Source organism: Bombus bifarius, unplaced genomic scaffold (assembly GCF_011952205.1).
Source record: "Bombus bifarius isolate JDL3187 unplaced genomic scaffold, Bbif_JDL3187 scf7180000008213, whole genome shotgun sequence".
NCBI lineage: Eukaryota > Metazoa > Arthropoda > Insecta > Hymenoptera > Apidae > Bombus > Bombus bifarius.
This window is the reverse complement of record NW_022884516.1, coordinates 1992056-2017488: the sequence shown is the minus strand read 5'-3', so window position 1 is coordinate 2017488 and position 25433 is coordinate 1992056. Positions and strand designations below refer to the sequence as shown.

General features: G+C 42.5%; 1 protein-coding gene across 9 annotated transcripts in view; it reads right to left on the bottom strand.

Moving 5' to 3' along the window:
* Positions 1-25433, bottom strand: part of LOC117210891 (dystrophin, isoforms A/C/F/G/H) — a 441996-nt gene that overhangs the window by 394839 nt on the left and 21724 nt on the right. For all 9 annotated transcript variants that reach the window (XM_033454312.1, XM_033454311.1, XM_033454305.1 and 6 more), the window contains 8 exons: positions 25185-25409; positions 24467-24982; positions 23761-24398; positions 23218-23365; positions 22694-22807; positions 22412-22588; positions 22228-22335; positions 21746-21857 (listed from right to left, as the gene is read on the bottom strand). In XM_033454312.1, coding sequence (XP_033310203.1) covers positions 21746-21857; positions 22228-22335; positions 22412-22588; positions 22694-22807; positions 23218-23365; positions 23761-24398; positions 24467-24982; positions 25185-25409 — 2038 coding nt within the window. The remainder of the gene's footprint in view (positions 1-21745; positions 21858-22227; positions 22336-22411; positions 22589-22693; positions 22808-23217; positions 23366-23760; positions 24399-24466; positions 24983-25184; positions 25410-25433) is intronic.

Below are 25433 nucleotides of genomic sequence, written 5' to 3'. Positions count from 1 at the left end.
CGCGCAATATCCACCGTAAACAAATGATCGGCACGTGACAGTGCCAGGCCTCGATTGTTCTAGACTTCTGAAATCCGCCGAAGCAAACAATCCCCCCCGCAGCTTTGTGCGTTTGTCGTTGGTTGTTGGATGGAAATTCCATCTCTGTGCCGATTTAATTCCACCGACCATGACCCACGATCACGAAGGCCACCGAGGCAACGACGACAACGACTGTGTAAGATTTGTGGCCTTGAAAACGAGTATACGTATCTCGACGTATGTAAATCCGGACAATGCAACGCGTTAGGACGCGACGTCTCGCGCGACATCGTACGTAGGTATGCGACAGGGGAGAGCCAGCGTACTTGGTCGAAAGGGAGGTAGAGGTGGTTCGAAGGCACGCGCATCGGGGGTAGTTTACGAGGAGCAAACACGCTCGGCTATTTCGCACGATAGGGTCGAATGGACAGACACGCGCTATTCCCTCTTCGTCTACCGTTTCTACCCCTGTCCGTCTATCTCTATATCTATCTGCGGCCGCATCCCGACACGCATTATCTGCAGGACGCACTGATAACGCCTGCACTGTTCCCCTCTGCTCGATTAATCCGTGTGCTCTCGAGCAAATCCTCCCCTAAAAACAGATACACACAGAGCACAAAGCCGTTCGTATTCGGATCACAGACGACGACGACGACTGCATTTGGTAATTAAACGAGTCGAGTCTGGTTGGCCGGCTGGTCATTCGGTCTGGGATCTGTACACGATGCCCACCGATAGCACTCGCTTGGTATTTTAATCGTCTTGGCAACCGAGTTACTCGCACGAGCCTCGATTCTCTGCCATCCGAAAAATATGTTGTCGCGTCCGTGCAATGTCTCTGCTCCGTTTTTTACGGGCGACGCGACGATGGAGCAACGCGTAACCTTATTTTTTTTCGAGATTCTACAGTGTACACGCGCGCATATTATGCTTTGCGACAGACGTATATAGCCTGCACCTTCTCCGTTTGTTAATCGCCAAATAGATCGGGGATATTTAGGTAAATTTGTATTGTTACGAGCGCGATCGACTTAATTAAGCGTGTTAAAATTTCCTACAAACGTATAAGCGTGTCTATCAATCGTAATAAAGTGAAGCAATCGAGTAAAAACGAACGGCTCGAAGAAATAGGAATCCGAGGTAAATTGAGATAAAACAGTCGGCGCTAATCTCGTTGAAGGGTGAACTTTTTCCGTAAACCAATCAACCGTAACCCAGAAACGTAACGATAGTTCCGGTATCCCAATCGCCTTAACCGACACGGCAAGTTCCGAATGGATCGGAACACGAGAGAAAAGAGACAGAGAGAACTAGAATGAAAGTTTCACGAATTTAAAACGGGCCGCTCTTCCCTCGTTTCTCGCGGGACAATGATACGGCTACGTAAAAAGAATACCTCGAACTATACCTCATTGATTTTCTACGAGCACGCCCATGCAATAGTGCGACCATTGTTTATGCCGTATCTCGGGTGGGTGATTTTCAAGGAAGAATCGCGCATTGTTTTAGCCAAAGGCAGAGAGAGGAGGCCGCAAAGGGGATTTGTCGGGTATTGTCCCTCGAACTAGCGCGAAACTAGTCTATTCTATCCGTGCCTGTTTCCAGCCGCCCAACTGCTTAGTTCCATTAGCGCTTCTATTTTCCGAACGAAACTCTCCACCGGTGCGATCCGCGCTATCGAATTACGTGTCGCCGTAATAAATAACCGGAACCGTTCGGTGGATTAAAGTATTTCATCCCCAGGTCGCACCTCGTGTGTCGATACAACGCAGAGGCGTATCTTATCGAGGTCGGTGCGTCTTTCGAAACTTGGCACGAGGATCGTTACAATCTCGCTAACGGCGCAGTCAACTTTTGAGAGCTTTGAACGCGTTTCGCGGTTAGAAGAATGTTAAAAATAAATTTCAAGTAAAATTAAATTGTATTTTATTTGTCGATTGTTCCGTAAATTATCGCTTTCTACCCACCCAACCGTTACAGCGTGGTCAAATGTAAAAATTGTTTCGTGTAGCGTGCACGTCGATGAAAAGCGTAAAAGGAAAGAAATCTAGTATATAGGTGAATCTGCGGACATTTTTTAACCTTTTCGTTTCATTAAAAAACAAAAAAAAACTCGATTTCAAAGAGTTTCACAGTAAAAAGGAGATATTGAAATCGGTAATCTGCTGTACCACGCAAATAGTCAGAGTCCACGCTCTAAATTATTCCGACAATGATTTCACGATTCAAGCATTTAACAACTAAACGATTCATCGGTACGTTAATCGATCGTTAAATAAATCGTTGTATTTATTCGTTATTAACCACCTACCCCAAAAAAGCCACATAAAATATCGCATATCCACTTCCAGAACTGTCAAGCAAATCTACTCGAATACGGTGAACGTCGCAAATTCTATTGTCTTTATTTCCACGTAGCGTGGCTCGTTTTCCATCGACCGCGAAACGGTAGCGATAATTAGAACTTACGTGGAAAGCTGGCCGCGAGCAATCGGGCTACTCTCTCCAAGCGTAACCCGATCCAACGTAGGAGATATATAAAGCTTTCATCGGGCACGGGGCGAACGTTTAATTCAACACAATGGCAGAGTCGGCCGGTGCAGTTCTGTTGCATTCAACGAGAACGAATCGATGCCGCGTTTCAAATCGGCAGTACTTTGAATAAAACCCGTCCAGCCGGGGGTACAAAATGATGAGATGATTAATGGAAACCCCGTCATAAAATTCAGACGCCCTTCGCCGCGGATCCCACTGTCGGATGGCCTGATTCACGGGCAAGCTTGGTAAAACGAACGCCCGCGGCTTTTACGAGGTGCTTTCCTTTTTTTTCTTTTTTTTTTTATTTCGTAGGATTTTAATGACGCGCCCTCGAAAAAAAAGAGGACGAAGAAAAAGAACGGGGAAAATCGGGTAATCCTTTTTACACGCGCACGATCGAGCAATTCGAATTAAAAGAATCGCGACCGTGTCGTCGGGATTACTCTGTGTTCGAAATAAACCGTATCGACTTTGCCAAGTACAATCCTGACGAAATTGTCCCGCTAAATAAGATCTTAAATATTGGATTTACTATCGGATTATCGTTGTTTCCTTGCTTTTTACGTATCGCATTTACGACGGTGTTAACAACGTGTAATCCGAACGTTTCTTTAGTTTTGACAGAATGTATTTCAATTACGAAATTGTGGATAAATCGAAAGGTAAGCTTCGGAGAACAGGCAGAAAATAGACGATAAACCTATGAAAATAATATCGTTTTTTATGAAAATATTCGTCGACAAATTGTACGTTAAGTAAACGATACTTTTTCTTTTTTTTTTTCATAGGAAGGAAAATTACGCTAACGAATCGGTGATCCGATGAGACGCGATCTTTTGAAAATATCCCCAGGGCCACCGAAAGCGATATCCCTGCTGTTCGAACGGTATCAGAAAATACGTGACACGCGGAATCAAAACATCGAGACATTGTATCGATATACGTCTGTCCGAAGATTCGTTTCCGGGGGCAAGGAAACGCGTGATCGCCGCGTAGAAGAGATTTCATCCGCCGTCTTTGCCTGTCGTAAGTAACGTTGCTTTGAGACTCAACATGCGCTACCGTGCCACGAAAACATTTTACTTTGGAAAGCCTTGTTTTCTCGTGCTGGCAAAGCGAATGCATAAACGCAACTGGCAGCGAGCAGGCGCTGTCGCGTGTATTTAAGGAAGCTGAAAGGGCATACACACGCTGAAGCAAGAAGATGCAGGAAAATAAAAGTAGCCAATCTCGTTGTGCTTCGAACTGCTAAAATTCGTGGCAACGCGTTCGAAATCATAGGGAATGTTGGCGAGGAAGGAAGTTCAAGAGTAGAGACGGTCGAAGCGAGCAAAAAGAAGACGACAATGCCGAGAAGCTTGTGACTTCGAGCGTCTAAGGTACTTTGGAGAGAGTAACGAACGCGGCCATTGCGCGCAAATGAGGCAGAAGGAAAAGGGATGCCGAGCATTCGAGAAGAAAGAAACGAAGAGGAAGGTTTGTCGCGAAATTAATATCAGAACCGGCCAGCTCTACACAGGTATCGTTCCGAATCGCCTTTTTCAGATTTAACGCTGCTGCAGAAATCGACTAAAGCGAAATCGATTAAAACCGCTAAGTAAATAAAGCGAAGCAATTTCTGTGTCAGGATCGCTAATTAAATTTGTATTAAAAAGCTAGAGTCTGAGCGTAATTAACGCGATCGAGCTCGCCGTAAAATTCATTTTTAAACGCGTCGATACGAATTCGTACGAATGGAAGGATTATTACAAATTCGTTGCACTTGTTTCGCGATCGTAAACACGCGCCATTCGTTTATTCGTTAAATTTGCGGAAGGTGTCGCGCGACTACTTAACCTCCTTCGATTTACCATACGAAATACGAAAACGAACGTGGAAAACAGACTCCGGGATTTCGTGCGAGAGACGGGGGCCGTTCGAAATTTCCGCGGAACGAGCACACAATGCAGCCAGAACAGAAATGCGCTTACTTGGCTGATGTACCGCGATAACATCAGCAAATCCGAATTAACGTGGCACGTGATTCGCTTTAGCGCGTTAAGTGTTAAACTAATTGCATGGAACGGGCCACTGTCTACGGGAGATTTACTCGCGGTGAACGGGAGAATTTTGTTTGTGCCGGAATATCAACGCCGCCGAACAGAAACGAGGAAAATCGCTAGTTTGCCGGGTGTACAGAGACGGATGGAAAGTGGAGCAGTCAGATGGAGGAAAGGAGTCGATCGGGAAACGTCAATACCGACGTTCTAATTTTCACCACTTGATAATTTAATCGACACCAGGCTTATCCCGGCGGTCGATCTCTACTCGGTCATCGAATAAATTAATTTCGCGTTATTACGGGCGGCACGTGAATAATCTATCAACCTAGAATCCCAGTTAATAATGTAGCCGTTGGCGTCGATGATTAAACGAGATGAGACGTGCCGACGTTTCGACCCCCACGCACGTTTCACACCGCGAGTTCCAGCTCGAAATTTTCAAACGTAATCGATCCAACGCAAATATTTTATTTGCCTATTTAGCGACACGACCAGCATTGAAATTCCAAGCGGGCAGAACCGGTGACACGTTGTTCCACTCATCCTCTGCCCGTCCCCTTAATTAGCAGCTTCGTTCGAATCAATTAATCGCGAATAATTACCCGTTACAAATATTAGTCGTAGCCACGCTGTCTACCGTACGCGTACGAAACAAAGTAACGGTTAAAGTCCGACGAATTTGTATAACGCGTGTACGTTACATATCGTTGCTCGATGATTTTTCGAAGCTTCGTAGTTCGCCAGAAAGAAACGACGGAAAGCAAAGTCAGTAGCGGGATTTCGCTTTCGCGTTATTCGACGGATGCATCGATGAAACGTTGCGAAATAGCTGGTGAAGCACGACCATTGTCTTTTGAGCGAGCAACCAGCCGAACTTTCGACTATGAGCCGTGCATACGAATTGTCGAATATGAGCCGCGCGTCCATTCAGCCGGCTCGATATACAGAGAGTCGTGAAAACCTGATGAAAGCGAAGGAAAAACGAATGGTAGGTCTACGTCTTATTCAAACCCGTCTACCAGACCGAATTAAACCGATAAGATTAGATCCATTGGAGTCACGTATCGGTTTTTTGTGTCTCGCGCATCTCCGCTTCCGACTTATTCCGCCCCTTTCCTTTAAATCAACCGTATCTCGAAATATCCTATTAATATACGAATATACTCTGCGAAGGGAATTATCCGGCAAAAGCTATCACGTTAATAATTCGTGTATTTATCTGCAGGGTAAAGTGTTTTTCTCGCTGTAATAGCCATTCGTTTTGATTATTCGTTCGACACGTGTATTATACATGGAATATACATCGGACGATCGTATTTCCTACCGAGCATTTTCATGAATTTGCAAACCTCGTAACCCGTGTGAAACGTAACCGAACCTATAAACAGAGAGAAACGGAAAACCGGTCGAAATGTCGGGACCACGAGGTGCCGGCTGCGCTCGCAACTCGAAATCGACGTCCGGTAAACACAGCTTCTCGTTACTACTCCCACTACTTCTCTCACTAAGAAGCAACACCATACACGCTCTACTGGTTATACTTACATGGTATATTTCATAACAAAGCCACGCGACTCCGAGAGAGACGCGGCACACGTTTACACGCAGTGCACACACTCGCAGATCGCAGATCACCCACCAAAAGAAACGAAAGCACGATCAACCGGACGAGCTTAGGCGTATCTAACGAGTACCACGACACGGACAAATATACACGCGCCAGAGAACGACGCTTCACGCGCCTAACACGGACCAAATGCGGACAAACGACGCCGAGATGTTTTTATCGCGGCGAGATTCTCGATGCTGCGACGGAGAACGCGGTCGCCTATCCGCGGGAACTTCGATACGAGGGAAACGAGGATTTATATTCGATGGACGTGTCGTTACCCCTTGGCCGTCCAGGGTCGTACTGTGTTTTACCCCGTCGCCCCTTTCTTCGCGAACCCGGCTGCACGAGAACGTGGCGAGCGCAAGCGCCGTTTCCACGCGCCAGCGAAAACCTCGTCGACCCTCCACGGGGGTTGCTCCCGCGGTCAATGTCACCCGACATCCCTGACTCCGGCTCCTGACACCGAGATATAGCCACTTTAGAGGCAGACGGCCCGAACCGGCCCATTTTCGACACCGATCTCGATCACGATTCCTCGGAAAATTTCACGTCGATCGCTTTCCACAGCGAATGCTACTATAGAAACGCTAACGCTTCGATCTGTTGCTTGCACGCGCAGCACCTATGTACCTATACACTCCCGATCAAATATCTCCAGGCACCTCCCGTATTTATCAAATCACGTGGATTACGAATTTTCAAGTCGTTTCAGTTATTTAGGAAAGTACTTAACGCTTAGCGATATTTTCTCGTATCTTCCGACCATCGTTGTCACGTCGATAATTTAGTTTTCTATCGATGAAGGATGATTTATCGCCGAGGTATTTAAAAATGTAGACAATTTTTTAAAAATGTATAATTTATGGTGCGCGTGTGTGTAACGAGATCGTTCGAAGAACGTCGCTAGATCTTTCGACGATAAAAATCTGCCACTAGGAGCGATGTTTTACAAGTGTTTCGAAGTGTACCCCGCCTGTACCACAAGTACAACAAGAGTCTTCGAGTACTCCGACGAATCAATAATATTCTTGCGAGTTCGTTTTTACCGTTCGCAGCTGTAACAAGTTTCCCTGTAACTTTTTAACTCCTCACAAGGAACCGACCTTTCTTTCCCTAGCAGCTTAGTTTCGCGTTATCTAAGGTTCGTTGGACTTCGTGATCTATTTGTCTTCATAGGTCTAATGGAACGGTTGAGCGCATCGTGTACCTAAGTAGTTACCTAAGCCTTAGATATTCTTGGCTATTCTCCATGAAAATACCGTTACAAGTTAATTTCTTCGCTTAGCTTTCACATTTTTTAACCAAGCTTGCGCACTTGCTAAACAACGACTTCTTTTCTCCCGTTGATTTAGAAAGTATTTGATACAGTAGATTAATACCAAGTGAAAAAGTAAGCTGCTTAAGAGTCTGCTAGATCGGATCACAGCGACGATCGAGGTTTGATTTAATCGGATCGCGAAATCAACGTCGTTCGAAACGTTTCCTCTCTGGCCTCCATAAATTATTCGATCAACGGATCCGCCTAAACACGAAGAAACGTGCGAAACAAGTGCCCAATAATCGCAACTTGGGCGTGATAGGAAGCGATGGGCCATCTGGCAACTTTAACGCGCAGAACAGACGAAATTGACGTAACTGGTCGCCGTTATATCAGAATGTTAATCGGCGCATTTAATATCAACGACCTGAAGCCGAAATAATTAATTCCATTCTCGAGAACAGACTATTAGAGGTTAATTCGCCGGACCGTGACGAACTCAATTTGCGAAGCGTTTCTAGCGGAAATCGTCCCAGTCGGAACAAAGTGCCTACAGTCGATTAACGGGATCGACGTCGTCTGGCGTTGCCCGTTCGTTTCAACCTTGGTGACAACAACGCCGCTTATGCATGCGATACGCGTGAATTATAACCCACCGTATCCTACGTTGCCACGGAACTCGAATCCAATTCAAGTTTGCTACGATTCTCGGACAACGCTGTTAAAACTCGCACGAAGTCGATTTAGTCGAACGTAGAATTTTTCTGTATCTGCCCGAATTGTAACAATCGTTCCATCTATTTTTACGAGAAGAGTAAAAGTTCTGCTTTTTTGGTTATCACCAGGAACGAGAGGGGAGTGCGTTAATCTGCCTGATCGAGGCTCGTTCGATCAACCCAGCAGCGATATGCAATTTTCTGTTCGAAGAGACCAAATATCGAAGCTTCTTCTCGATGACTTTAACCAGTGGTTGCTTTCGTTCTCCCGACCATTTTTTCTCTTCTTTTCTTTCAGTGACAACGCTAGGCAAACGGAGGTTGAATTTGTATCGAACAATCGCCAATATTCTACGGTAACAACGATATACGCTCGACCCAGATCACGCGATTTCTCGATGAGAAATTCGATTGCATGCCGCCCTGTTGCAGCTGTCTTCGTATCGGAGACACCGACTATTTTTTCACGATCAATATTTGCAAAACAGCGGACGTACCGCGGCCATCGAAATTACTCCGCGAGCACACACACGTCACCGAACGCATTGCGAGAAAAGAAGCATACAACGGAAGCAAAATATTCATTTGCTATTTTTTCTCAAATTTTCTATTTTTTATTCGTTCGATGTGTTTATATATTCCTCAAATATTGGGATCGCTTGCGTGGAAAAATCTACTGTACGCGAATGAAGATGACGAGAAAGCTAAAGCGCGATAAGAACTAGAAAAAAAAGGAAAAGGAAGAGAACACGGTGCACGAGCATTGTAATCTACAGCGCGAGAACCGTGGCAAAGCTTTTCCCTGATGAAGAAGAACTTTTCTATCGTGACACAGAGAGCAGCCAACGAGACATCGAAGTGAAAATAATTCAGCAGCGTTAAAAGCCGAATCTCTCGTTCGAAAGTTACCGAAAATGGAAAATATCGGAGGAAAAACTGAAAACACCACAGGCTTACGCTTCGTAAAGAACGTTGCGAGGTTCTAAAGTTACGCTATTCCCTTAAAAGGAAACGATACATTTTCTAGGGGGGAAAAAGAGCGTACCATGGTGTTACGATCATGAACAGCTTTCAAATATAGCTCGTTTCGAGAGCAAACAAACGAAATTGGCATCGAGAAAGAAAGATTCGAGAAAAGAATTATCAACGTCGTCATCCGACTTGCATCGTCGTCGATAATTCCGCGAGAAATGACCGTCGTACTTCGGATATCGCTACAAAAATCCACCGGTTAATGAAAAACAGACGGGAAGATTATAACGAAAAGGAGAAGAGAAAAAAATATGAAAGTCGCGATAGTACTACTGGCTGTGGAAGAATACTTTGTCCCCGAGCGTTCTAAAGTCGTCCTTTCTGTTACGGCTTCTGTTTCACGGGTTAGCGATAACGCGATTTTTCTCGGATTTCCCTGGATTTCGTGCGTAAGAGAGACGAAGAGAGAAAAGAAGAAAAACAGAGATAGGATTCAAGGCACGAAGAGAAAGCAGCAAGATGTAGAGAGGCAAAGAACCAGGGGGTGGCACGTGGAAAGGCGCCAACAACGGGGCGCACGATTTACGAGGTGTCCCCGGGGAACGCACTGATTTCAAATGTTTCCAACGTCTCACCTTTACCTTCTTCCCTCGCATAACCGTGCCAATATCGAGAACGCTTTTTGGGCCAAGAATATATCGCGTTATGATACGCGCATTTCGTACGTCAAGTTCGACAACCGACTGAACGAAGCGATCCTTCTTAGTTAGCCAAACGAATGCTAACTATCCGATCCGCGTACGTCCGAACTCTAAGACAATTTCCTTCTGTTATCTTTAATTTATTCTTTTATTCGATAACTCTTCCTTTTTAATATCTGGAAGACGATTTTTTATGGTATCATTTTGCGGAGCAAATGGGGTCTAAGTTTAGCGAAAAGTATCGTAATTGTGGCGACGAAGAATCGCCAAAAATCGATCGACGAAAAGGAAGGACGTCTCGGTACTGTCAGTTCCAAGCTGAAAGATTATCGATCACTGGCCGAGCGTGGAGCGAACTTCTTGGTCGACTCGAATCACAAGCAGCGCTCATAAGTCGAGCTCCTTCGCCGCGATAAATTCACGCGGCGCACCTGCTACCATTCGTGGCACCCTCGCACGCATTCATCCTCGGCTGGTAGCGGACGAGAAGCGAAAAGGAAAGAACGAGGAGACGAGAGGAGAGCGGTAGCGTGTCAGTGTAAGACGGGGATTTTTCAATATCCTATTCTATGGCTTGTCGTAAGTGTAGGAACCGTGATGCGTCCCTCGAATACGTCCTCGAATAAACCAACACGCTACGAAAAATTGCTACCGTCTTTTTTACTTTCGATTCTTCCCGCTCTTCCTGCTCTTAGTTTTTCTTCCGTTTTTTTATTTTCGTCGGTTGCTTTTCTGCAAATCAATTTATCTCGACCTGATTTTTAAATGCCGAACGAAGAGCGACGGAAAACGATCGACGATCCGCGGCAAAATTATAGCCGTCTATTAGAATTCTCGATTTGCGGGCTGAATTGAATTTAGAGCGGACCACCGCCGCTATCGATATCGACAAATGGGTTTCAACCGTGCGGATAAAACGTACGTCAATCTCGTGAGATTTCCGTGATTCTTACGACCGGAGCAAACTAAATGGGAAGTCCAAACCCTTTTCTCTTTTTTCCTTTCTTTTTTTCTTTTTTCGGTAGTGCATTTTCCACGACACAAACGAAACGCGTAAGGAGGAGCAATACGATCGCGCGCTACATCGAACAAAGGCTGGACAAACCGGACGAACCCGGGAAATGCGAAGCGTTCTTCGATTTACAGCCGCTGATGGGCGGTTAGCTAATATCCGTACGTTGGTTTTTAATTTCGACCGAAGCACGCGTGATTACTCGGACAAGATTTAAAAAAGGAATGCCTCCGAGCTACAACAGCTCGAAGATTATTCCTACGTGCTACTTTCATTTCCTCTCGACAAAAGACGCAAAAGAAAAAAGAAATACACGCTCGTCTCGCGTTAAACGCGTTTACAAATTAATTCGTGGCAGCTATCTTTTTTATCGGGCAAGCAAAAAGAAAAAAGAAAAAGATCAACGCGTTACAAGCGCTTTTAATTAAATCCCTGTTTTATTTCGCGAGTGCTCTCGAAGCACGGATTAAATCACGGACCGCGTAAATCATAGCTCTGGCTGCGATATCGGTCAGCATTTAGACCCAAAAATTCCTGCGACGTGAATGAAATACGGCCGACTGGTGGATTTTCCAAAGCGATTTCGAAGATCCGACCGTGATATCAAATTCTCTGCCATAAATGTTCCAATAATCCGGCGTCGCGATGCTTCCCAGCAACACCGCAAGACAGATTATGCAAGACCGACCTCTCGTTATGCTTGTGTTAGGATCCTCGGAACTGGCTCCGCGCTCACGCCATTTCCCATTAATCTTGTCCATTGTTCCCTCCGTGCGAAACTCTGGATTCTGGAACGCTCGCGTATTATTCCCCCGGCGCCGTCCTCGCCTCTCCTCTCCGCGTACAATCGCGCCAACTTTTGCCGGGGAACGTCGCGAAATCCGACGACGAAACCCTCGTTCAAAAATTAGAAGCAACTACGCCTCGATGCTTTCGACGGTCTCTCGTCCAAAGGCGAAAGATAAACGATATTTGCAAAGTACGCGATTAATATTTCGATTACTCGTAACAAGATTCCGATATCCTCGTCCGAAAACAAATACTCTTGACCTGATTTATATGAAATTTCCGTTTATCCAGTTGTTAATCCCAAGTGGTAGATAATCGACGATAAGATGAAATCGAACGGATAATCTAAGTTAAAAGTTTAAAGAAATATGCACAGATCGGATGTTGGAAAAGGAAGGAAGTTGGCCACGATCGTGCCGAATAATTACGTACTTTCAAAGAGAAGTTGGAGCGCCGACCTCGACCGCAGACAAGAATTCTAATTTCGTGCAATCGCTACCTGTTCGATGACGAAACAGGTCCTAGCTTAACCGTAGACTCGTGCGAAAGTGGTCGCGTGCAAGTCAAATCAAAGTTTCCCTCTAACCCGATGCTCTTCGGGAAATATCCTTTTCCATCCCCTCGAGAAACTTGCCGCGCAAAGTTCCGTAGACGGACACGAGCGTAGCGAATTAATTACGTCCCAAGGTTTGGATACGAAAAGGAAACTATGCGACCGGAGAGGATCGAGAGGAAATAAATTTCAGCGAAAGATTAAACGAACGCAATTCTCGAGGATCGTGAACGCATTCCTCGATAAAATGGCGAGGCGAGGACTCGCGATCGGACGTCGTGATCAATTCAAGCTCGCGTTGTTCGGACACGAAACGACGAAGCTAGAGCTAGTTGTGTCTTCGCGTTATAACGACATTAACGTCCACCGGAAGCTATAAAAGTTATTACGAACGCCACCTTAACGAGCGTCAAAGATCAGTCTGTTCCTAAGTCCAAAGTTAGCATCGTGACATTATTAAATTGCTGCGACGATTTAACGACTCGAACGCTACGTCCACGGTGTCTTCTACTTCTGCTTCGATGGGTGGAAGGAAATCGAGGAACACCACCAGGATGACGCGTTATACGTCCTTTAAACGCCGCTATGAAAAAGTCATCGTCCGTGTAACGACGTCGACTATCATGGTGGACCTTCGTCACGGAGAAACGCTTGCGCGAGTATGTTTCAAATTCTCTGTATATCGGTATATTCCCAGATCTTACGAACTTACGCGTAATAAAATTATCGTTGTCCGTATACTAAGTATATACTGTACGTATACTAAGCGTCTGTATGCTACGATATTCCCAGGTTTACGAACTTACACGTAATAAAATTACCGTTGGCGAAACTTTCGCGTTGAGTCTACTCTCGATTTATCGTGGAGATGTTCTCGAGCCAATCGTTTCGTTCGTACAATCGCGTTCTCCAACCTTCGCTGTCTAAACCATAGGCTTGCAAGAAAGCCTCGTACGCTTGACAAATCCAACTATCAGTCCCTCAACGACTTTCTCTCCTTTCCCTTCCGATCTTCCCTCTCTTTCCTTTCTTCCCTTTCAGCGCTACGTTTTCAAAGAGACGGACGAAAGACTACTATCAGAGTCGTAAAAGGACGTACCAACTACGACCGAAAGTGATTTCTTTCGAAGAAAATTCCCCTGGCGGGTACGCGAATGAATACCTACGAAGGGCCGATAAAACGAAGCCTTACACGCCGCGAATTATTTCACGTACAGACCGAGCTCGACGAGCAAGTTAAGCAAGAACCACGCGAATTCTAACATCGACGAAGTAACGACTCGAGAATGTATCGGGTTTGGACGTCGTATTACACTTGCGCGGCAGTCCCGCAGTGAAAACAGTAATCAAACTTTGGTTCGTAAAGGCAAAACCACCCCCGGAGTCGGCGCGCGTTTAAGGGGGCTCGTCCCTCTGCATTGGTAACTTCTGCTTACCCGTCCTCCACGCGCGGCTCGGATATCCGTACGCAAGACCGTAGACACACTAGACACGGTGTGTACGTAACACATATACGTGCACGGTAATTTGCTCGAGCACGTACCATACCGATAACATCGTCAACTTGATGCCCAGCTCGCGCTCAAGTTACACCGCGGCTAAACTTTCCTGGGTACGCGTACACGTGTAAGAACCGCGCGTGAAAGTGTTAACTAGTCTACGTGTTTCGTTAATCGGTCCAATAATACGATCAATAAGTCTGGTTTATCGCTAGACAAGGTCTAACTGTAGGGTTTGTCAGGAACCGGACCTATCACAATATATCGACTCTTTCGAATACGTTTTGATATTACAGACGTCAGTGTTAAAATTCCTCGTGGCGTTGTATCAATTATTCGAGTATAACCTTCTATGGACCAGCGCTTATAAACGTTGCTACGTGATTCCCATATTGGATACACTTTACGAAACTAACGTTTAACCGATTTAATCTTTCGTGTGGTATACAATTTTACGTACAACGATCCTAAAAACGCGTGACTTTAAACGACGCGAAAAGTAATAATTCGCACCATCTACGAAAGTCGTAGATTAATGATTTTTTTCAAATAAGAACAAACAAACTTGACCCGACCAACGATATCTGGCATTCCATTGCACGCTGGTCAAAGATAACACCGGGAACCCTCCGATCGTTCCAGTTCACGGAAGACAAATACATCCCTTGGAGACGCGGAGAATGAGTTACAATTGATCACGGATAGAACGGAAGGGCAGCATGATGCATCGTTCTGTTTGCGGAAAACAAGGGAAAACGGGACGCGGTCAAACGAAATCCAAGTTCCGCGAAGGTGAAATCAGCCCCAGGGCTGACCCCGGTTAACGGCCCTTACGGGGATGAACCACGGCTGGCATTGGTAAGCTGGCTGCTTCCTATAGCATGACCACTAACTGCTACTCGGTCTTAATGGACCGTTTTACCCCGACCAACCGAACGACCTACCACCGTCAGATTACAAGCCTGACCGCCGTGGCTACGCTCGCTTAAACCACCCCTAACTCTGTCCGTGTGCCCCTGTCGCCCCTCCCGCCCTCTTCATCGTCGAGCAGCCCGATCGTCGGTACAGTAATGAACACGGCTTAGACAGCTTCGACCAGGACGAAACTGGAGAAACCAACCGTCCTTCTTCTCCGTCGGCGCCGCTAATTGTTACAGCTCTCTAACGGATCCGCACGATGCAATCGCCACTCCTATCTCGTTGCACTAATTCCGACCCGAAAATACTCGACTTAACGCGAGGATCATCCCCGTTGGGACACGATTCGCACTTTCTCGGAGTTGGACATCGGACTCGGATGATTTTTCGAAGAAATCGGACGCGGAACTTGCGAAGGAACGTGGCAGGAAAGACGAAGAAGAAAGGGATGTTCGAGTTTCGAACAAACGAGAAGCGTCGACGCGTACGTTCGGCGTGAACATTTTTCGTAACAGAAAATAGATTTTACGAAGAGTCGACGATGCCGAATTGGAATTAAAATCGCAGGTAAGATGGAAAAATGGTCGGGAATGGCTTTAAACGAATAAAGAAAATCGTGTATGAAGCGTCGATTAAAAGAAGATAATAATACATGGGGCAATTGTGAAATTGTTATACCTAACCTTAGAATGTTATGACCAGAATTCCTGTGGAGGGGGCGAAGTATATCGCATTTGCACGTAATTCCGCGCACGGAGTCACGATCATTGTCCGGGGCAAACACAACGATAAACGCATTTAAAATCGTGGAAGCGTTATTATCATTGAAATTACGTTAATGAGGGTCTACGTTCGCTGTTTGTGAAGCTCTTGACGATTCACTAATGAATTGCGATAAGAGAGGGTGAAAGAATAACCGGGTGGTGGGAGTTCGGTGTGGCGTATGAATGAACGGCTAAGCGTCAGTAACTCTATAGATCCGCGCGTGCTCTTCGTCGCGAGAAAGGTTAGAAAATAGGGAAAACAGAAAACAAGCAAAAAATCTGACCGAGAAGTCGAGATAAAAAGAAACGAGGGGCAAAACACTTCGGACAACTTAATCGTATTTTGTATGTTTCGTTTGCAATTTTGTTCGATCAATTTACGTTGTAGAAAGGTGTCTTTTCACATAGTTGTTAGAAAAGAGAATTTGGACGATCCACTTTCGTCGCTATTTCTTGGAATGTTTTGGAAATTTCTTGGAACCTATGAAGTATTCTATTACCGTTTCTTCCACTTCCATTTTATAAAATTTAAAGTTAGTGTTCGTTATCGATGTCTGATAAATCTTTACTTAGATCACGCTGGAATTGAAATATGCAATTGCATAGACATTCGCGGTAAAACGATAAGTAGATCCTTGACGTTCGCGACAAGAATATTTTACGTAGCATAGTTTAAAATTTCAGTCGATGAAGGAAAGCGCGAAAGTAACTGTCCTTCCATACTTTTAGCCGACCGCTTGCGGAGCGTTCTTCGAGGATTATCCGGATCCGTACGCGTCTCACGTTTCGTCGGAGGACACGGTGTATCGAGAAGCGAAGGATGGCAAATTCATGAACAAGAGAATATTCCGCGAGACTACAGCTACCTCGCTGCCTGACTTGTTCAGGAAGCTGCTGAAGAAAGCCCGGGTACCTCTCGTCCAGTTCTTCCAGTATCCTCGAGAACGTGAATCACTCGATCGGTTGAAAGAGAACCCTTTTCCAATTCGAGGACAAATTAACAGGTACTGATACTCGAGGAGTCTCCATCATCCACCTGTACGCCAAGCGTTTGATCTCGTTAACGAGGAACCTCGAGCACAAGAACCTGACGGTCGCCTCGGAGACGACCGAGTACATAGCCAGCTACTTTCATACAAATAAAACTGTGATGACGCGGAACACGATCGTTCGATCGTCCCTGAAAGGTCTCACGGGTCGAACGATCGAAGAAATTTGCCACATCGGGGCAATTAGACACGCCAAGAAAACGATAAAGCTATGAAATAAAAAATATCGACTATCGAGTACGAATGACAACTAAAGCGATAATCGTCACTAGCAACAACGTATTCTTAGGAATTCTTGGGACGCAATGAAGCCACGCGAAGACAGGACGTCGCCTTCGATTAACTTCGTAATATGGCTCTACGTAATTTATGCTCTGTTACACTTGTTGGTCTTTTTATTCGATTATTTTTTATGGAAGATTAAATTCCAAGTAGATTCCGCTTTACTGTATATGGTATATACGTTCGTAGATTACTATCTATATACGTAGCTTTGTAAATCAAATTATATTTTTATATACGAACGAATTTATAAAACATATTAACCACCGCCAGCAACTATATATATATACAAGTTTTTCGCACAAGTAAGATGTTAGCAAGTAACGTTAGAACGGTTTGGATGAACGCGCGCGTTCGTTTTGCGAGTGAAGTTTCTTGCTCGAATGCGAAGTCGAACGTATCTGGCGAGCAGAATGGAAACGGATATAAGAGGAATGCAAAGCTCTTCTCAGACCGACGTATCTCAGTCGGTTGAATGAATTTATTCGCTTCGTCTAGACCTAGACAAGGAACGTATTTGTATATCTATACGTTCGATCGAATCATCTTACCTTTGAGACCGCGGAATGAAAATCGCGAATGCAAGAACAATAAAATGCTGTTCGCATACGGCGCGTTTGTGGAAACGACGAAAAAATTTTAACCGAAATATCTACCTTTTGCCAGATATTTCACGAAATTCTCGTATGAAACCGGCGAGTACGTGAGTGAATGAGAGTTAATGCAGCGAATCGATACCGAAAAAAAAAACAACTTGGAAACGAAAATTTAAATAACAATTGCCACATTAGCCTTTAATACAAAATCTCATTGCCGGTAATGCGTGGTCACCATCGAGTTACATATTTCAGCGTCTAACGCAGGCCCCAAAAAACCATTATTTCACTCATCCGTCCACCCCTCGTCATTCGTTCTCTACAACCTATGTACCCAGTGGGATTATATACACCACCACTGTCCTATATTACGCACCACCCACAGACCTATCCTACGAGCATTCATGCGTGCCAGTAACGTATGGCACGACGAAACCACCCCATCAGCGTTGGAAGCTTTTTCGTAGTACAATAAAATTTCACGGCTAAGCTGACTCTTATTAGATCCCAGAGAAGTGCCCTTCTTCTTATTTTCCACGTAAATCCCTGCGAACTTCCCTCGTCTACTTTACTTTCTTCGAACACGTTGCTTATATTGATTGAAATCGAACGAAAAATTTAGTCTCCAAGTTGGAGGAAGATTCGCTGAGAAATTTTCGAAACATCGCTCTTGTCTTTTCCTTCGAACGCTCCAAGCCTCCACGAATAAGCGAAACGATCCTTTGATTATATTCGGTCAGCGTTAGAAATCTTTGAATTATCGAAAAAATAAAGCGTGTTCAACGATATCGTGTTTTTCTGCTCGCTGCCGAAAGACACTCTGGCAGTGGCGAGTTTGCGCGAAAGCAAATTCCATGGAATAATCGCGCGGCACAAAGAACGCTATAATTCGGTGCACGTCGAAAAGCGATTTTCATCTCGAGATTCATTATTCGGCGGAGAGTTTGAAGGAATTATTGGCAGAGAGTAGAGGTGGAGTGGGGCGGCGGTGACGGCATTTATGATGAAAAGGGCTGAATGCGCGCTTTGATATGCGAAATTCGAAATTCGGGGCAAGATAAATACGCGCGTTCTCCTGCCAAGAGGATTTTGTTCGATAGGAAAGCAGCACCGGTGAGAAATAATAGAGGGTCAGCTGCACAGGGCGGATGTCATTACCAGTCGCCGCATAAAAAGCTGTCTCTCGTACAACAGCCTGCTGCAATTAGCACAGCGTCATACAGTACAATCCCTGTGTCAGCACAACGGCACAACATCCGATATTTCTCATCCGTACGTGTCCACGGTCGCGCTGGAAAATTTTATCTGTATTTTTTATTGCCGCCACTAACGCGCCGCGTACAGCAGAAACACGATCCTACGAATTGTCCGAGTTCGATTCGCTATCGCGTATATAAAGAGAGAAATATCGTCGCGCGATGATCTATGTCTACAACTTTCGCCGTACGATATTTTATATTTGCGTTAATCGTAAATTATCGTGTGCGATACGAACGAAACGTTTAACTTCTAATGCGCTAGAAAATCCATATATTCGGCGAATTTACGTTTCCACCGTAATAAACAAATAAAAGAACAAGAGGAACAAAAGATTAAACATCTCTCGCGTTAACGACGGATGCTAAAAGGCGTTCTGTAGGGCGAAAGTTTCGTGCGTTTCTTCTCTTTTTTTACCCTTTTCGATCCATGTTGCTACTCTAGGCAAAAAACGTGACCACAGGAACATGAAAGTCTTAATGAGCTCTCTCGCTAACGAGGAACGAGTTTGTTCAGGTGAACATCCGTTCCTCTTCGTCGACGTACACGCGCTAGGCTAGTCGAGAGCAGCTTTTCTGGGATCGGCGTAATTCACCGTTAACGTGATCACGGCTCGCAATATATCCCGCTAATCGCGTCAGCTCGAATCAACCTACAATCCGTTTTCACGTCGCGAGACTGCTAAATATTATGTCGCGCAAAAGCTACCAAAAGCTCATTCGGTTAATCAGCTTTATTTTCTCATGTACTGTCTGCGTCTACTACGTACTACATGACGTACTACGACTCGCTCGGTTACTCACTGACGCACGAATTAACGAACATCCGAATGTTTATCGATTAACGACGGATCCTTAAATTTCTAGCATTTTTGGCTGCATCGATATTCGCTAATACATTGCTGAATTTGTTCGATGTTGTCACGCATATTATTTTCTTACTATATTCCACTCCCCTTGTCTTATTTCTTCTAAAAAATTATTCAAGAGACTACTTTACTCTGTTCTATAAGAACAGAGTAATCGTAACAAACCAGAGACTCGGTCGACTAATGTTACGCATTTGATCACGATAAGAGGCGAACCTCTGGGAGTGATTCGATAAGGGAAAGGCAGCATGAACGTATCCCTTCTCTGCATTCCTTAGGGAAACATAAAAACAGACCGCCTAGATTTTTTTCCTAATCGATCGGGCACAAGAAGAACTCGCTTATCCTCTCTTACGTATCAAATCAATGAACTCCCAACTCCCAACGACTATGAACCGTATGAATTTCCATTTACATCGAACTCGAACATTCCCGATGGCGACAGAATGGAAAAGATACTAAAACGATTAGCGAGGGACACAGGATATAAAAGAGAATAATAAAAATAATATTATTCCAGAACATGGATCAAAAGCGCCAGCTTAATCCTTTTGTAGGCCCCCAAACTTTAGTCAAACGAGCTTGATTTCATCTGGATGTAACACCGAAAGGTCTGACAGAGGCGAAAGACAATGGAGGAAGGAAGCGTTGGAAACAGAGAACGAAGAAGAACAGAGAATAACGAAGCCTTAGCTATCTTCAGCCTGGTGGTGTTCTACCACGACTACATTAGGCGGCTTATCCGCTCATTATGCGGCCCGACGATCGCGCTTATACTACAAACCGTCGACCTTTCCGTTAAGCTCTCCGCTTTTGGATCAACAATCTCACGTTCTTCCTTCCTGAACCCGCCGCGATTAAATTCAACGCGAATCTGAATCATGCGCACTGCTGTAAAATTTTAATTCAGCTGGTTAATGGTCCCGTACCCGACGAGGGCTTAAAGCCTTTTAGTAACAACGAGAAGTTTTAACGATTCTAACGTGCATTAACTCGGCCCAAATCTCACAATCTCGTTTGGAAATCGGCCTCTAATTAAAAGACGACACTACTAGCAACATTTCTCAGTACTGTTTGCGGATTATGTACTCGTTCCTTTTTCCTTCTTTTTATCTTAAAATGAAAATGTACTTTACGTAATGTTCTCTGCGATATACCTTTAACGTTGTTTCATTTTCCTAAATATACTTTTCCAGTACTTTTGTTAACGATAACACGGTTTCCTTCAAAGACGCATATAGCGACAATTAAAACGACGATTAGATCGAACGATCAATGCCTAAGTACGGATCGAGTTGGAATTTTTGTGATTATTTATTCGTTAAAGTATAAACGAGAAACATGGCGCAACTTTAAAATCGTACAGGTTTATTGCGTCGATTCGTTTTCTGTCAAAGGATTCGAGCACGAATCGTTAGAGTCCCCGATTAAAAGGACGACGACACGGCGTAATTTATCGCCGTTGACGATTCTGAATGCATACATCGATCGAGGGACGAAAGTAAAAAAAAGGGAGTCCCGCTACTCGGTGAAAAGACTGCACTTAACGTGGCGGATATATATCGTTGTACGGGATGGAGTGGAAGTGATATGTGACCACGCTTACCGGACCGACTAAACGTACTATTTATTGTTCAGTTGCCAGCTTCCTCGGAAAATCCTCCAACAGTCGCAAAGGCACACTGTTAGCAAGAGTTAGAACGGCTTTCATTGCTATTGAATTTTTAAAGGCCAACTGCACGCGACTACTTTCTCTACAAATTGCCGACATAAAGAAACCTGTTACGTGTTTGCGAGATGCACTTCGGATATACCGTTTAACTAATAACATTCCATATCTAAAATTTAAATTTGAAAGAACGTTACATTTAAAAGATGTTTCACATCTGCTTTAGTTTCAAACACTTAGAGGCTAGGAAAAAGTAGATACATGCTTATTTTAGACAAGTAAATTGTAAAGATGTTTAAATACGGTTGAAATAAAAATGTTGAATTAAATAGTGGTTGAGAATTAACAAACATATTTCGTATTCGATGTACCAAGTCTGATTCTATTGTATCGAATAATACTCCACCTTACGGCAAACGCTAAAACTAGATAACATCAAATTCAAATTGAACTCCTTTCCCGCGCATAGAATATGAAGCGCGATACAATATGACGAATCATGCAATTAACATCGACATTAGCTAATACTAGTCGTTAAAAACATTGTATTTACGCAGATATCGTCGGAAAAATTACATTTATAAGATAATTTCTTCGTTTTAACGATCTAAATGTAAAAGACTCACCGATTCCTTGTGACGCCGGTCCAGCTGCCACTGTAGTTTTGACCTCATGACTCGATGATTCTCCATTGTTCTTTACAAACTGCCAATCTTCTCTTAGCTTTTTCAACTTCTCCTATTAAAGACACAAGTGGTAGAACAAAACTGAACACGAAACAGAACACAAAGCTGAAAATAAAAATTATTAACGCACGGTCTGCCCGCACGCCAGACCGTTAGTTCGAAAACTGATTTGTCAGAACGCCATCTTCTAAACTTCAATTGTTTTACAGAATTAAAAGTATGAACATAGTAACAATTACTTTTTACATAGTTGGTACTTCGTCGTAACGAAATATTTAAATATTTAAATAGTAAATCTTTTATGCAGATATAATACGAATTTTGAAGCAGACAAACAATTTGGTGAGTGAAAATTTATTACAATTTATTCTTTTTGAAGAAAATTATATTAAATTTACTATAATATAAATTATTCTACTTACTTGTAATTCTACAGAAATAGGCTGTTTCGCAGACTCGCATTCTTTTTCTAAATTAGTATAATTCTCTAATACATCTTTTACTTCCATTTCTCGGTCTTCGACCTTAGTCTACAATATAAAATGTTCTTAATTTATTTTCTGCATAAAATATTGCATTGCATTAAATACATACTTTCACACTTACCATAACGTTATTAATAATTTCGGCTCGTTCTTGTTGGGATAATTCTCGGGATATATTAATTCTCGTTCTGGTTTCCATAACCCACGTCATAACATTATCCAAGGTACAAATATATTTTTTAAGAGATGCAAGTTTATTTTCCACATATTCACGGTGACTGGAAAGGCTTGTGTTAGCCTAGAAAATTAATTTTTAAGTAAATTACTTAAATTATAATCGTTTACAATTTTACGACACATAATATTTCGATTTAATGTATTTCAAATAAATTTAATATGATACCTTATCCATATCTGCAAGTAATTTATTACATTCATCTTCTCCCGAAGGAATACCGTTTTGATTTATTAAATTCTGTAATGCTCTCTTACGGGAGAAAAGTTCCTCTTGCCTGGCCTAAAGATTAGTAATTATTTTAAATTAACATTTTTTATAAAATCTATTGTATGTAAAGAATATTAATCTAATAGTAAAAGGAGCGACACAGATCATTGCTATTTATGTCTTGGCACACTGTAGATTGTGCAGTCATGGTATGGAAGATATTATTAGGTTGAGTTTCAATTTATTTGATAACGTTATAACGGCTACTACTTCAAGATACATATTCTATGATCAGATATTCGATAATAAAAATTTATTTAAACCGTTTATAAAAATAATAAATAATTCAGTCTTTACACAAAACTGCACAGTGAAATTATAAACTAATATATGTTTTAAGAACATGTTAAATAATTACAGTGCCTTTTTTAATTTTAACTTAAATTAAATTTAAAACTTTTAATTATTTTAAATAAACTTACCTTAATTAGTGACAATCTTATTGATAAAGAGGTCTCATCTGAAGGATTTGCTGCTGACACCAATAAAGAATTAATTTGTTCTAAAATGTTATGAGCGCTTTCTAAGATTCTGCCTTCATTGTTCACTTTTTTTTCCATAGCAAAACTCCTTCAAAAAAGTATATAATTATTAAATACAATTCTAAAAGTATAAAAACTATTCATATACAAGTAACAGTGGTCTAATTTTTAAAAAAGATGTTTTCAAAAATTAAAATGTATAAAACATCGATATACAAAAAAAACGTAAGTATAATACAATTTAAATTCTAGTTAATTCATGCTTCTTAATTTACATAGAGGTTATTCTGAGTTGATCACTACAGCACCAAAGGCAAATCACAACTGAAATAGCTCAGTAAGAGAAAAAGCTTTGCCTTCAATACTACATACATACCAAAAACTTTGAATTGCTATTTCGTGTATTAACACATGAAACTCATAAACATTATAAACAATCTATTTGATAAAACAATATAGATTATTATTGACATTTTTACATACTTTTCTTTTCGTGTATTTATGTCTGTTACAATATTTTGCCAACGCCGCTTTATCGTTTCAATCGTTTCTCTTAGTTCCACTATATCTTCAATTCTAGCACGACTTAAAATACTAGCACTTGAAACATTAATATTATTCATGGTTCGTTGCATTCTAGAGATCTCTTGCTCCAATTCAAATATCTTCGTTTTTGATATTTTATTCTGGCCGAGAGAATTTAATTTTTTTAATGACTCTTCCGTTTTATCCATCCAGTCGGAAAACGTTCGACATGTGTTGCAAATTTCTTTCCACTTTTCGTGACATTTATTCCAACGATTATATCTTTCCACGTAACTTTGGTTGACATTTATCCATTCGTCCCGTAATTTATCACTCAAACGTCTAATTTGTTCGGCTTGCTCTCTTCTCAATTGCGAAGCAACATTTTCGAAAACAGTGTTGATCTCTTCAATACTCGGTTTTAGAATATTTAATGCATTACTGATTTTTTTCAGACAATCTTCTTGACTCGAAAACATTTCGTAATCATCGCCGTTCAATGGTATAGAATTTAGAGATCTTGTCACAGTTACAACAGCCTCTCTGATCTTATTGACTCTTGCAGTAAATTCTTGCATATCAACTCCTCCTAAATCCTAGAGAACATAATACCAATATAAACAAGACTCCTTAACCTAATCGAAAATAAGATGTATAAACATACCACTTCAACTTTCTTGTCTGTCACATGCTTGTCCTTATCCTTGCTACCACTGAATCTTTTAAATTGTGAACTAACTTCTTGCCATCTACTATTGATACTATATCGTATAGTTTCAGAATATCCAATATTTAATCTTTTCAATTCAACAGCCAAGTCGTTCAATTTTTTAATTTGTTCTTGTTTAGCATCAAATTCTATAGTAAACGATTCTAACTGGCCCTCGTAGTTATTTACTTGTTCAAGTTTCAATGGCACATCACGGAACCAGTCTTCAAACTCAGCTACTATGTTATTATACTGTCGTAATAGTTCCTCTGCTCGTTGCGCTTGTGTGCGTCTCGTTTCTATTTCGGACATAACTTGATGCCATTTACTTCTTAATTTATCTTGATGTTCATTTTTTATCTTCTCAGCCCTAACAGGATCGGATATGTGCACTGTCATGACTAGACCATCGCCTTTACTAATCAACGCTGCTGCATCTGGTGCAAGAGTACTAACTTCTGCTTTTAGTACCTGAAATACGCACATGTATTAGGATTAGGAATATATATATACCTGAAATTACGGAAATATCGGGTTAAATCAGAAATTTTTCTCCGGTTCTAGGATAGGGATCTCAATCCGTTCCGACTCAATTCCAGCTTCGGGTACACAAAATCGCGGGTTGTACCTGATATAATGTAATTTCAGATTTTTAGAGTAACACTATACAAACCTCCAGTCGCTTAGTTGGATCTTTTTCATTAGTAATGCCACCAATGCTCATCAACATGACATCCATCCTATGTAACATCCGTTGTGCAGCTTGTTCAAATTCCAAAATACTTTTCTCCAAGCCGGTTCTGGATAAACTAGTTGAAACTTTGAAAGACCTCTTCTCACTAGAAAATTTTACTTCTGCTTTCTGTTGTATTTCCTGTGATAATTTTTCAGCCTGTATCTATATGTAACAAAATTATAAGAA